General features: G+C 38.1%; 1 protein-coding gene across 2 annotated transcripts in view; it reads right to left on the bottom strand.

Moving 5' to 3' along the window:
• Positions 1–15531, bottom strand: part of fstl5 (follistatin-like 5) — a 159581-nt gene that overhangs the window by 49431 nt on the left and 94619 nt on the right. For both annotated transcript variants that reach the window (XM_058396178.1, XM_058396180.1), the window contains exon 7: positions 4142–4308. In XM_058396178.1, the coding sequence (XP_058252161.1) occupies positions 4142–4308 (167 nt within the window). The remainder of the gene's footprint in view (positions 1–4141; positions 4309–15531) is intronic.

Genomic DNA, 15531 nt, shown 5'->3' with positions numbered 1-15531 from the left:
AAGTGAAACACAACTAGGTTAACCCCACTGGGTTCAACAAAGATCTCTTTTAAGTGATAGATTTGACCTTTTCTCTTTGGTAGAGGATGTGAACAGAAACAGATGACGGTTTAATCACCGAGTCTCCATTTTAAAGGTGCAGTCTGTAATAATCCTATAATCCTTTATACTTCTGTTCTGTAACCTGTGGATGTTCTCGTGGATGTCTCACAATGTTACACGTAACTAGAAATGTGTATAAAAATTCGAAAGTGTATAAATTTATGAGAAATAAATGAAATTGAATCAACTGAGCCCCCCCCCCCCTCCCCCATCAGACACACAGATATGTGATGCGCTTGGATGTGTTTCAGTTGTAAAAAGTCCAGTGTGAAGTTTCAGATAATCATCTCAGCCTGCAGGAGCTTCTCACACACTCAGCAGTATTTTATGTTGTTTTAGCTACATAAGCATCTATGGAGTGTTTGCTCTGATTGTAGTGTTGACTCATTTACAGACCAGATGCTTAGCTGATCCAGGAACTGACACACACACACACACACGGCACATATCATCCAGAAATGCAAAGAAACAGCACATAACGACACCCTTTGCGATGGATCTGAGGACAGATGTGCCTTTCAGTCCTCACTACAGTTCCATATAGCTCCTAGCGAGCGTTACTTATTTACTTTCCTTATCCATTTTTTTTTCCCGCTCCAAGCACCCTCCTCAGTTCTCGTGATTGCTTTGGCAGTCTAACTCGCACCGAGTGAAAGGCTGCCAGAGCTCAAAGCTACTCTACTCTCCTTAAGCACTTCCTGTTTGGCTCATAATAAAGTGTTACTTTTGAGTCAGAGCCATGATGAGTGATGTAGCTCCTACGGCTATCCTAGTAAGAAGTGTTAGAACCCGTAAAGTAGGAAAAGGAGCAGAAAAGGAGCAGCCTAATAATGTGGGAATGACATGACTGAGAGCACAGTGAAAAAAAAAAAAAAACCCTGTCCAAATATAAATAAATAAATGAATAAATAAATAAATAAAATATTTAAAAAATAAATACAAATAAATAAATGAATAAAATCTTTAGAAAATAAATAAATAAATAAAATATAAAAAAAATAAATACAAATATATATATATATATATATATACATATATATATATATATATATATATACTATATATATATATATATATATATATATATATATATATATATATATATATATATATATATATATGAATAAAATCTTTAGAAAACAAACAAACAAACAAACAAATAAATTAATAAATAATGTTCAATGTGAATAAAATAAAACAGATTTGGTTGGATAATTAATTTAGAACTGTGAAGTAAAAATATAAAAATCTGGGTTCTGATTAATCCACTTGATGGGTTAAAATTTTATATAACAATTGACTACACATCTCAGTTTCTCCGCCAAAAAAAAACATTTTAAAAACACAGAAAGTCAGTGCAGTCACTGGTGTCTAATCATTTTACAGCCTAAAGGCCTTATATCCGTATTACCATTGGATCATGTGCAGCAAAGAATAAAATAAACACTAGGCATAATTCATGAGCGTGGTAAGTTTAATGATATTGATAGTCATCTGAATCAAACAAACCTTAACCCTGAAGAGCTGAAATTATTTATTACATATCGATTTTATTCAAATTTTGTAGTGAATGTGGTCTAGGAAATCTATTTGGATGCCAGAATTCTGGAAATCAGCTTAGTTTTAATTTAATTTTAACTTGTTTTGGGAGCCAGTTTAACAAAGGTCTATGATATGAATGTCATGAATTGTTGAGCTCTTGGAGAATTACATCGTAAAAAAGAAAAAAGAAACTGAAAGAATAAGCCAAAGAGGTTGAGTTTGTAATCAGATAGCGGCTTTTAATCGTCTATAGTTGATCATTATGTGGTAATTATGTTGTGAGTTCGAGTCCCAGGTCTGCCAAGCTGCAACTGCTGGGCCCCAGAGCAAGGCCCGTATCCCTTAATTGCTCAGTTGTATAAAAATGAGATGAACATGTAAGTCGCTCTGGATAAGGGCTTCTGCTAAATGCCAGAAATGTAAATGATTATTCGATCCTCTATCAAAACAAAGAAGAGCCCTTACACACTCTGTACAGCAAAATACTCAAAGTACTCAAAATATTCCAAGCAATGATGCCAACCCAAAGTGGACTAACATTCTATCTGCATCACACAACTCCAAATGTCTGTACATGACTGTAGAAAGGACATTGATGTTACCCAAATGAGGATGAGGTTCCCTTTCAAGTCCGGGTTCCTCATCCTCATACCATCTAAGGGAGTTTAAATACAGCGAGTCGTTTTTTACCTCAGGCGAGAAACTGCTATAAGACTCTAGAAAACCTCCTTCAAATAATATTGCCTTTAGTTTAACATCCACTTAGAGTGTGATGGATATAACTGAGGTCCTGAATGCGATAAATTTGGCATCAGAATGTAGGATTGCAGTTCAGAGACCTGAGACGTGACTCTGGCTTGTATAAAGTGACTAGCGAACATCTCTGACTCACTGTAACGTCTACATCCCACTGGCATTATGTGCATTTTGCTTGCTTTTTGAGCTCATGTTGAGCCCGAGGCGTCGTGAAATGCTGATTTAAAGCATAGCTTCTCTTCGGTTTTCCCCTTAAAGCACTGACCTTTAGTTTGTTCGGAATACATATATTCATTTACTACAGTTTGATGTGTTTTATAACAATCGAAATGCACAGAATATTTCATTCTGATTGGTCAGAAAGTGGTGATTAATTTTCGATAGCAGACGGTTGTTCTGGCTGTGTTAGATAATACATTAATGGTTTTATACGACGACACAAACTGATGTCAGTGTCGCTGGGGTTCCAGCACACTGGGACGTTTTCAATCAGTATGAATAAATGAAGTATTTTCTGAGTCTGATATAAAATGAGTGTTTTTTAGACGTGTGATTTTTCCCTTTCTCTGAATTTTAGTGGTTGCAGATAACACCTTCAGATTTTACCTGCTTATGAACAAGCACTCGGGGCGTCTCAGAGAGCCGAAATGGGTTGATATCAACATTTACTTTGAAGAAAGAAACATTTTTTGAACAAAAAAAACTAACCATTTTTGTGGTAACTTTTTTGATGAATATATTGCCCCTAGGAGTCTAGGTAAAAATAGAAATATGGGTTATGAAAAACTACAAATTCTTAAAGCCCTGAGTGTCTACTTTTTTATCTGAGCCATTAATCACCTCTGTGGATTTTGACATGACAAAGAAATTCAATGCTGAACATGACAAAAACCGGGAGGAAATGATAAACATTCTAGAAGGTTCCATTATTAAATCTGCCATGATTCCATCCTCAAGTCATATAATGCCTAAGAGAGCTTTTCCTTGCCACGTTCACCTCACATTAAGGATCTACATTTACGGCATTTGGCAGACGACCTTATCAAGAGCAACTTACATTTAATCCCATTTTTTTGTACACAGTTGAGGGTTAAGGGCCTTGCTCAGGGGCCCCAGCAGCGGCAGCTTGGTGGATCTGGGATTCAAACTCACAACCTTCACAATCAGTAGTCCAACACCTTAACCACAAAGCTACCTCTACCACATCTAAATGGCCCTTCAGATTTCTGTAAAGCCCATGTCTAGTATTTAAAAAGACTGCCATTTCCTGCCAAATTGTGAACTTAAATATAATGATTCACAAGATAGCTGTAATGATGGTATAAAGACGAGCATGTTTTCCACCATCAGAAAGTCTTCAGGACATGCCATGTGTTGTTTTCTTGTTGAACAGAAATAGAAATAGACAATTATGTCTACTGTAATATAATTGTTAGCAGGGACTTTGTGGCTGTACGTTCCACAGCATTATGTAACTATGAATGGATAAAAACTATGCCATGTCGTTATTCTTTTTTATAAATAAAACATAGTAATTATTGGCAAATTGCTCTTGTATAAGAGGAACCACCACTTCAGGATGTGCTGTTATAGGAAAATAGCTACACTTCATCACACCACCATGTACTTGATTATTTTCAGCACACCCGCTAAGTGTTTTATACCCAATTTACTCTTGGATAAAACTGTGTGTGTGTGTGTGTGAGAGAGAGAGTGAGTGTGGGATTAGAATGTCACTCACACTGATATCCTCCAGCTGTAGCGTGTTGAGCGTGTGGTTATTGCGCCTCCAGATGATTGGCGGTCGCCTCTCGCCCGTGATGCCACACGTCAGTACGACGCTCTGACCCACGGTGACCGTAGTGACGACCAGCTTCTGCTCCTCAGCGAGGCTCAGCTCGTAGACATCTGGAAAAAAAAGAAAAGAAACGGAGCTATGTTTGAGCCACAAATCCGTACTCAAAGACGAAGATTTAAACTGGATTTAAACTATCGAAAAAGGCCTATGAAGCTAATATTGCTAACAAGTGAGGAAATTTCTAGAAGGTTAGCACAGTGTACAGGGAAATCATCACATATGCATCTTAAATCATTTCAAACAGACACAAAAATGGACAAGAAATGATAAGACATCTAAAAACAGCAGCTGTAGACATAACGATCAAGCGCTAGAAGAATGACAACACAAATCGGTTCATTTTACTGACCTCTGAGGTGATGATATTAGCTAACAGTTAGCTTTATTTGTTAGTGACATTGGCCTCGCCTCTAGCGCAAATCTAAATTTCGACCACTTAACCTTTTTGTATTTGAGATGAAAAGACTGTCCTAGATTTTTCTTTCAGCTCGCTCTGTTGTTAAAAAATGCAATTAGCTTGTAATTAGCCTGTTTTGTGTAGTCGTGAATTGGCGCCGTGTGTGTGTACGCGCAGCTACAGTCATTTAGTAATCAAGCAGAAGCTCAATTAGTTGCTGTTGAGTCGCCTAGGCATGACGCAGCCCTCGTTTGTGACTGAACTATTGTAGAAATGTGTCTTTATAATCAGAAATAATGAAGCCGTAGTCAATTAGCAATCAACGCAGACCCCAGAAACAAACACACACACGCTCCATCTGGATTTCTCCACCTCACATCATGTGTGGAGATGATGACAGTGATGCATCACACACACCTACATGGGTCATGTGTCTGTGTGTGGTATAAACTTTTAGCTTTCAAACCACTCTCTTTCTTTCTGTTTCTCTCTGTCTCTTTCTCTCTCTCTCTCTCTCTCTCTCTCTGTGTCCCTGTCCCTGAGCGAGAAAGAGAGAGTCTTCCAAAGCAAGATGGAACTGAATGCTTGTCAGGAGGGAATCATTAGAGGAATCTCTCTCTCTCTCTCTCTCTGTCTCTTTCTGTCTCACTCTGCCTCTCTCTCTCTCTCTCTCTCTCTCACTCTGCCTCTCTCTCTCTCTCTCTCTCTCACACACACACACACACACTCTCTGTCTCTCTCTATCACTCTCTCTGCCTCTCTCATATCTTTGCCCCCCCCCCTCTTTCTGTCATCTATCTCACTCATTCTCTCTCTCTCTCTCTCTCTCTCTCACACTTTCTCTCTCTCACTTTTTCTCTCTCTCTCTGAGTACTCTTTAGTGTAATGAGAGTAATGCTGGGCAGAAAGGTCTAACTGAATTAGTTCTGCTCCTGGAGGCGTGTAATGACCAGATGTGATGAGCAAGTCCAAGATTCCATTTAACAGCTCCAACTGAGGAAACAATTAAAAAACAAGCTGCACAAAAAAAAAATTAAAAAAATACTCAAAGCAAAAATGATGCTAATGAGTAAGAGGGATCTCGTTGTATTTCATACAAATAACGTCATAAACTTCTCAACTTCTAAAGCGCTAAGCCTCAATATTAACCATTCATCTTAACATCTTATAAATTCTTACTAATAAATTCTTTTACATGTGAAATTATGTGATCAAGTATTTATAGGGATTTGCAAATTCGTGTAACACCGAGCTCAAAGACGAGACGGTATTAAGACGAATCTGTATTAATAGAGAATATATTGCTCTCTTTGATTCATATTTAAAGCATATTTCTAGGGAAAACCCCAGACACTTAGATCAACAAGTACACATGGTGTAGGAATGTGATGTTGATTTCTTCTTATTAAGATCATTCAATGCCTCGTTAAAGAGCCAGCGTGTTCATTTAATATATTTTAATTTTTTTATTTTAAACGAACCTAAAGATGGAGTCAGATCGCATCGTGCACTGAGCAGAAAAACTCCTCCTTCATAATGAAAGACATCCATAGAGGCCACACCTTCTCTACTAATAGCTGCAGAGGCCATACCTCCTTTACTGATAGCCACAGAGGCCACTCCTCCCTTACTGATAGCCACAGATGCCACACCTCCTTCACAATGAAAGACACCTCTAGAGGCCACACCTCCTTCACTGATAGCCACAGAGGCCACACCTCCTTCACAATGAAAGACACCTCTAGAGGCCACACCTCCTTCACTGATAGCCACAGAGGCCACGCATCCTTCACAATGAAAGACACCCATAGAGGCCACACCTCTTTCACTTATAGCTGCAGAGGCCACACCTCCTTCACTGATAGCCACAGAGGCCACACCTCTTTCACAATGAAAGACACTCATAGAGGCCACACCTCCTTTACTGATAGCTGCAGAGGACACACCTCCTTCACTGATAGCCACAAAAGCTACACCTTCTTCACAATGGAAGACACCCAATGAGGCCACACCTCCATTAATAGCTGCAGAGGCTACACCTTCTTCACAATGAAAGACACCCATACAGGCCACGCCTCCTTTACTGATAGCTGCAGACACCACACCTTCTTTACTAATAGCCGCAGAGACTACACCTCCTTCACAACGAAAGACACCCATAGAGGCCACCTCCTTCACTTTTTCAATTAAAATGTCACACCTTCCTTCACTTAGATTGACACTCACAAAGGCCACGCCTTCTAACCTTGGACTGACAGCCACAGAGGCCACACCTCCTTCATTTGTCCGACACTCACAAAGGCCACGCCTTCTAACCTTGGACTGACAGCCACAGAGGCCACACCTCCCTTATTTTGACTGACAACCAAAATGACCACACCTTCTTTACTTGTAATGACCTGGACAGGCACCACTTCTCTTTCGATAGGACTGACAGCCTTAGAGGCCACGCCTCCTTCACTGAGCACTCAAAGGCACAGAGGCCATGCCTACTTATTTAAATACATTTCTAAATCATAACACACAAGTATAACCTAGAATATGACTAGACTTTATTCTTGCAAAATCCAACAAAACGATTCTCAATGGCTCAAAAAATAAATTTTTATTCACTTCACTTTGAAGTTACTTTTTATTATTTACTCCTTTTTATTTTATAAATGATTTATTTGAGCAGGTGTGTTTATATGTCCCCCAAAGCAAAACCTTATTGAACAGCTTTATGACTCCACTGTATAACTTTACGGCATGTAGCTCTTTAAAGTCAGGGTGATAAAGTCAGGATGCATAAATTAATCGTGTCAGCATCCTCCTGAACCTCCGCATCCCAAAGTTTATATACCTGTGTTGTTTAATTACAGTTCTTTAATCTCAAGCCTGACTGCAACTCACCAGTCCGTTGTTGTCGGGTTCTAACTAAATACTGCTATAATCACACGTTCTCTTAGAAACCTATTGATGCAAATGTGTTTGTTTAACCCTATGACAATTACAACCTGGCTTCAATTATAGTCAAAGTGATTGAGCTTTTGTTTAAAAGATTAAAAAGCGACACAGAACATCAGTGGGATTTTTCCCTTCGGTGTGAGTCAGACAGCAGAGTCAGTGCAATCGAGTCGAGCCATTTCTTCATTTCCTGTACAGCGCCTTTTCACGTCACAAACATGAGCAATTAGTCCATTAGTCCATTTAGTCCCTATAAAGGCAGAAGTTATAATTGAGCTCCGTTTTCCGGCATCGAAGAAGATAAATCCGCTCTAGTGCAGGAAGCGCATGACAGGATGAAACATGCCTAATAATACTGTGCACACTGCAATCATAATAATATTTCTCCCAAGTTATATAGCACTTTGTTGTCTCCGTATCATTACCAAGTACATGCATTAATTAGTAAATCTGACGGGTGCAATTAAACATGCACGCGAAATGAGTTGCGACTGAAGCAAATGCAGCAATTTCCACTTTCTTCATAGCACACTTATTAAAATGCCAATTTATTAAATTAGCTTGATACTGAACGCTTTCTTAAAGGCTAAGGAGAATAATGGAGACGAGTCAACACCCGAAGATCTTCACTCTGCCTGTCCACACCCTGAATCTTCTAGAAAGATCCTGAACGATCAGTGTAAGAGTCGGGAGGACGGCCAATGAGACGACAACTGACTTTGTAGCTCGTTTTTTTTCTGGTTTCTCTGATCCAACTTAAATTTTCTCCAAAAACTCCATAAAAACAGTCCTTAAAAACAAAACATTTCCCCAAAACTTAAAAACCTCCATAGACTTTAATAAATAAAATCGAAACTACAACCTCCTAAATGGCCATTACCTTAGAAGAAATATTTTAAAAGCCACTAATAAAAAATAAAAAAGGCTTGGCTAGAAATAAGATTTATCATGAATATTTATAATACGTATATAACACATGAATGGAAATTTGAGGCAGCTTAGGAAAAAATCTTCAATCTAAATGTTTCAGAAACAAAAATCTGTTTCTCTAAACCTTAACAAAAATTCTAACTTACCAGAGAAGTTGAATTTAACTCCACATATTTAATTTGTGCCTGTTTTGTTGTGTTCCTGTTCAGCATTGAATGTCTTTGTCATATCACACTCCACAGCGTTGGTTAAAATGAAGCTCATATGAAAGTAGACAATCACGGCTTTCAGAATTTGCAGTATTTCCGTTTTTTCCCAGCCTACTAAGGGCAACATTTTTTATAGATAAGTTCCAAAAAACAAAACTGGTTATGTTTTTCACACAAATGTTTCTATCTTCAAAGTAAATGCTGATATCAAACCCATTTTTGCTCCCCAAGTGCTTGTTCATAAGCAGCTAAAAGTTTATCTTCAACCACTAAAATTCTGTGATTATCCAACGGAGGGAAAAACACACATCTAAAACATACTGAAAGCCAACAGACTCATTTTATATCAGACTCGCAGCCAGGAAATCATTCATTCGTTTATACTGAAAGATGCTCCGCCTACTTCTACAATTCTAACCTAAGCAGAGGTAGGTTTAAATAATGCCAGAGGAAGAAACTTCAAGAGAAAGCAGCAATGAGATTACATATGATTAAAATACACATATTATATAAGAGAAGTAATTACAGCGATTTTAATGACCAATTACTCTGGTCGATCTAGCAGTTTGTCGATCTGCTAAGGAACCTGAATGCAATGAACACAACTGCAATCATATAAAGCTGTTTTCCTTCATATCTTCCTCTCATTAAACAGCATAAGTCACACGCGCTTACAGTTTCTAAACACATGCTTAGTTTCAGTTCCTGAGATTAACTCGATCCTTCTCCCCGAGAACGTTTAGAAACAGCGAATTTTCGTTTTAATTTCATTACGTCGATCACGTTTATTCAGGAGCTGTTCGAGGTGCTGAACTTGTCGTAGCGTTAAACGCGACGCAGCTGAGAAGCCCGCATAGCTGTCAATGTCTCCTTTGAGTAATAATTCTCACAGCTATGTTGGTGCCTAAAATAACACTGTTTAGTTTTGCTGTCTGAGTGGCAAACTCTCCTAAAATCAGATGCAATTAAGAACCATTTAAAGCAGTAGTGTCTGTTTCCTGAACAGTAAATATACTGCTAGTAATTTTGCAAATTAGAAAACCGAGACAACTCTTTGTTTTTATTTTTTCCTGACATGGAGGATACACCAGAAATATAAATACTTTTCCTTGATTCATTCAAAATGATGTAGAAATGAAATGAAGGACCATCGTTCCTTTCAAATTCAACTCTCAACATTAGACGTTTGAAGGGTAACACAATGTCACAATATGGATATGTGTTTATTTAGGCCCTGAAAATTTATATGTATTTATACCTGTATTCTGGAGTGGGTGTGGCCTAAACTAAAAAAAAAAAAAATGAAAGAAATGCTAAGAGGTAGAAATGGCATTAATGTGAATTTTTGTTTTCACAGATCCTCAATCTCATCAGGTCTAGTCATGAGATCACATCAAAGAAAGGGTTGAGGCCAAGTAAAAGAGTCAAGATAGAGAAATAAAAACAACAACAGATGGTTTAGGGGAAAGGCTAGCCTAACCTTTATTCGAGATTACTCCAACTTCTTCTTTTGCATTTGCACCAATGATTAATGATTATCCTACTTCTGTTCAAACGTTTTGCAAGTTAAAAGAAAAAAAGACAACTTCAGCATTGTTTCTTTTGCAAACTCTAGCTCAAGACCATACTTTATGAGGCCAATGCCCAAGACCAGGACACCTCCATGAAGAAATGGTTGTTGTTCAGAGGATTGGGGTTCAAGCCCCAGCACTACATTTTACATTTCTGGCATTTGGCAGACTCCCTTATCCTTTAACTCACTTTATCTGAAACAACTGAGCGTTAAGGGCCTTACTCAGAGGTCCAGCAATGGCAGCTTGGTGGACCTGGGAATTAATCAGTAGCCCAATGCCTTAACCACAAAGCTACCAAATCTCACACAATGAAGCTTCCACGGTTGTTTCCTTAACCCTCACAGCTCCTGGGTGCTGTATCCTGGCTGACCCTGTGCTCTGACCCCATCCTCCAAAGGAACATTTTACTGTTCTATAATAGGCATGTGACCAATAAAGGCTGCTTCTTCTTCTTAAAACCCTAATGCATTATTGAAAGAATTCAAAATAAAATGCTAAATTATCCCATAATAACATCCTGCTACTTTAATTTTCATACTATTCACAGAACTCATTACATTAGTGAACAAACCCCTATACCTCTTTCCCTTTTTGAGCAGACACGAGGCACCTGGATACCACTTTTCTTCATTTATAGTACAGTATGTGCATAAATTGCACAACACATGAGCAATAGTGGATCAGAGAAGTAGAGGAAGAGAGGAAGAGAGGAAGAGGGCTCTCAGTGTCAGCAGGTCTTTGATTCTCAGCTCTGTCTTCCTGACAGTAATAGGACAGGATGTCCTGTGTGTTTAATTAAACTTCTGAGTTTTGAAACCCAGTGCTGTCTCCTCTGGTTTAAATTGCTACCTTAACAACATCCATAACAACATAACAACATAGAGACCATCTCTCTCTCTCTCTCTCTCTCTCTCACTGTATATATGAGTGTGTGTATGTAAAGGATTTTATCCTTGTGTGAGTATCAAATGTCCCAAAAATGACAGGTATTTATTCCACAGCGCTGTTGAATTCTTTAATCCGATTGGTCCGAAGGCGCTCATTAATTTTCTACAACATCAGCTCTAATGGTAGTGCGGCTGCTAATTACAGCTTTATATTAATTCTAATATGTTTTACACACAGATGCGCGCCACATAGAGATTTTATTTTATTTATTTATTTATTTATTTTATTTATTTATTTATTTATTTATTTATTTATTTATTTTTATTAAGGCTCAAATTGTTAATGTAGTATTGTTTTTTTGGAATATTTCTGGAATTCATAGAAAGAGTCTAATAAAAATGATTAAACCTATTTCTAGAATTTGTTTCCCGTATCTTCTAGCTTAAAATTTTCTTGTTCTTTTTGCCAGATTATTTTGCTCGCTTTAAGAATTAATTTCTACAAAGAATCACTCATTTTAAAGTATAAAAGCAATGAAATATGCCTAATAATAATCTTATATTTGGTCTTATATAAAAGAAATGACCTTATATAAAAAGAAAGATAAATATGACCAGATTCATGAAATTATCACTTGCTAAATGTTTGATGTATCTGTCCTGTAGCATATGCTAATACAGGAGGTTGTGGTAGCTCAGTGGTTAAGTTGTTGGGCTACTGATAGGAAGGTTGTGAGTTTATATCCCAGGTCCACCAAACTGCCACTACTTGGCCCTTGAGCGAGGCTCTTTCTGCTCAGTTGTGTAAAAAAAAAAAGTGAGATGAATTACAAGTTGCTCAGGATAAGGGCATTTGCTAAATGCTATAAAGGTAGAAGTGGCTATGCTAAGTTACATTTTTAGCTTTTAGCTCTGTGCTGTCATTTTTTAAGCAGCACCAGGGTCCTGGAGGAAGGTTGTTTCATTGCACTATGTACGGCATCAGCTATATACAACTGAAATGACAATGAAAGCTTCTTGAACTGACCTGGAATGCTGATTTTCTTTACAGTTTCTGTATATTACTGGGTATATGCATGCCACCGCTGTGAAGAAAAAACTTTACTCAAAAAATGACGAATGAATGACGCTCAGAGATGCTAATACTATTACTGTAGAGTATTTAACTATATAGGGTAAATGTTATATGCCTAAATCTGTTCGTATCCAGCTTGATGAAAGTGTGTGTGTGTGTGTGTGTGTGTGTGTGAGAGAGAGAGAGAGAGAGAGAGAGAGAGAGAGAGAGACATTGTTGGAAACCAAATACCATAATGGGACATTTTTAACCTTGTGGGGACATTTGTCTAAAAAGTCAGGCTAAAGTGCAGGTATAGCACTAATTAGCTACACCTAAGTCAATAGAAATACCCCACAAAGACAGAATTACTAATGTGTGTGTGGGCTGAATTGGATTTCATCCCTGCACAGTCTCAACCGTTCAATAATATCCTCCCTAACCGTTCAATTCCACTCCCATGTATCGTAATGCGTTTGGGATTTGCTGAGGCTGGACACTCCATTCACTTTCTGTGTATTGTGTATTGAGTTCGAAATGTGACAATGTGAAGTTATGGTGGGGTGTTAAAGAGAGAGAGAGAGAGAGAGAGAGAGAGATTTATATCTGAGGGGAAGGGAGTGAAAATGACCAGACATCAGGGCAGAGATGGCACACAGATGTAAATAAAGAGAAACTTTTTTTTTTGTCACCGATACAGTTAAAGAGAGACAATTTTTTTTCTTTACAAAATAAAAGCCCCTGTTTTCAGTTAAATATTATATATTTTATATATATATATATATATATATATATATATATATATATATATATATATATATATATATATATATATATATATATATATATATATATATATATACACTATATTGCCAAAAGTATTCGCTCACCTGCCTTGACTCGTATATTAAGTGACATCCCATTCCTAATCCATAGGGTTCAATATGACGTTGGTCCACCCTTTGCAGCTATAACAGCTTCAACTCTTCTGGGAAGGCTGTCCACAAGGTTTAGGAGTGTGTTTATGGGAATTTTTGACCATTCTTCCAGAAGCGCATTTGTGAGGTCACACACTGATGTTGGACGAGAAGGCCTGGCTCTCAGTCTCCGCTCTAATTCATCCCAAAGGTGTTCTATCGGGTTGAGGTCAGGACTCTGTGCAGGCCAGTCAAGTTCATCCACACCAGACTCTGTCATCCATGTCTTTATGGACCTTGCTTTGGTCACTGGTGCACAGTCATGTTGGAAGAGGAAGGGGCCAGCTCCAAACTGTTCCCACAAAGTTGGGAGCATGGAATTGTCCAAAATGTCTTGGTATGCTGAAGCATTCAGAGTTCCTTTCACTGGAACTAAGGGGCCAAGCCCAGCTCCTGAAAAACAACCCCACACCATAATCCCCCCTCCACCAAACTTTACACTTGGCACAATGCAGTCAGACAAGTACCGTTCTCCTGGCAACCGCCAAACCCAGACTCGTCCATCAGATTGCCAGATGGAGAAGCGTGATTCGTCACTCCAGAGAACGCGTCTCCACTGCTCTAGAGTCCAGTGGCGGCGTGCTTTACACCACTGCATCCGACGCTTTGCATTGCACTTGGTGATGTATGGCTTGGATGCAGCTGCTCGGCCATGGGAACCCATTCCATGAAGCTCTCTGCGCACTGTTCTTGAGCTAATCTGAAGGCCACATGAAGTTTGGAGGTCTGTAGCGATTGACTCTGCAGAAAGTTGGCGACCTCTTCGCACTATGCGCCTCAGCATCTGCTGACCCCGCTCCGTCAGTTTACGTGGCCTACCACTTCGTGGCTGAGTTGCTGTCGTTCCCAAACACTTCCACGTTCTTATAATACAGCTGACAGTTGACTGTGGAATATTTAGGAGCGAGGAAATTTCACGACTGGATTTGTTGCACAGGTGGCATCCTATCACAGTTCCACGCTGGAATTCACTGAGCTCCAGCTTATTTTGTACTTAAATTGATATCTCAATCACTTTCTACATAATCTCCAATGCAAGTGTTCTAGCGTTGACCAAGCAATTAATATTTAATATAGCAATACAATATAATAGAATAGAATAGAAATAATACAATTGTGTTTATTTTATTTAGAAATTAGTGTCCGGATTCCTCTAAAAAATTCTAATTCATACCTTTTATGAGTTTTGTCTAGCATTTATCACTTGTATATATTATAGAACTGCTAAAGTAGTGTGCTATGATATTTTTTTAGACTACCCTCTCTCTCACACAAACACACACAGACTGTTGAATTTACGAATATGACTTACAGCAAAGGCCTGGCTGATAAGAACCTGGGCTTCACTTGAAATAAAACTAACTTCAATTAGAAGACATGGAAGCTCTTTCAACTACCACAAGAGGCCTTGGAGATGAGAGGATGGTAATGGGGTTTTTTTATTCTAGGTATCTTATGTGGAGGTGGATTCAAATCAGAGCAATGAGAGAAGCCTGTGTAGTGGGTCTCAGTAGACTTGTTCAGGAGGAGCTTCGGGGAATCAGTGGCGCTGTTCAGAAAATCAATCTTTTGTTCAGCCATTTACGCTCATATCGATTTGATCTGGTCAAATATGCAAATAATAATAAAATAAATAAATAAAATCTAATTTGCCTGGCTGCGCTGATATTTTGAAAGATTCACAGATGGTCGAAGAGGTTTTTTGTGATGTTATACATTTTCTGTAGAAAGAAATTTAAAGTCTGTCCATCCGTTTGTAATGATCTGAGGCCAAAATGCAGATTTTCTCACTTAGGAAATAAAAACAATTCTCTGTTTTGACATTAATGAGATGTTTTTACAGAGAAACTTTCACACTATGTTTATTATTAGGATGTGTTGTGATTTCTGAGATGCTTTTCTCTTTTTTTTTTTTAGAAGATCGACAGATTTGGAAACTAACCCTTCATAGATTTTTCTTTTCTTTTAAAAAAAAAATGTTTGATGTGAATTGATCCCTGGATGAGATTTTTTTTTTTTTTTTGTGATTGTTGTTGCCAAAAATTTTTGTTTGTTTTATTCTAAAAATTGAGTTCTGCCTGAATTGTTAAAACTGCAAGCACATCATTTTCATTTTAAACTCCTACTATCAAAGACATATATTTCTTTTCTATGACTGCTGTGTGCTCGTGATCGACGCACATGCTTTTTAATGCTTTTAAAACTGTTTTTAAAAAATAAAAATAGGAGGACACAAAATTGTACAAAAATACATGGGCAGTGGTGGCTCAAGTGGTTAAGGCTCCTGGTTGTTCATTGG

This window comes from Hemibagrus wyckioides, linkage group LG08, assembly GCF_019097595.1.
Source record: "Hemibagrus wyckioides isolate EC202008001 linkage group LG08, SWU_Hwy_1.0, whole genome shotgun sequence".
In the NCBI taxonomy this organism is placed as follows: Eukaryota; Metazoa; Chordata; class Actinopteri; order Siluriformes; family Bagridae; genus Hemibagrus; species Hemibagrus wyckioides.
Note: the sequence above shows the minus strand (reverse complement) of the source record. Positions and strands in the feature narration are given on the sequence as shown.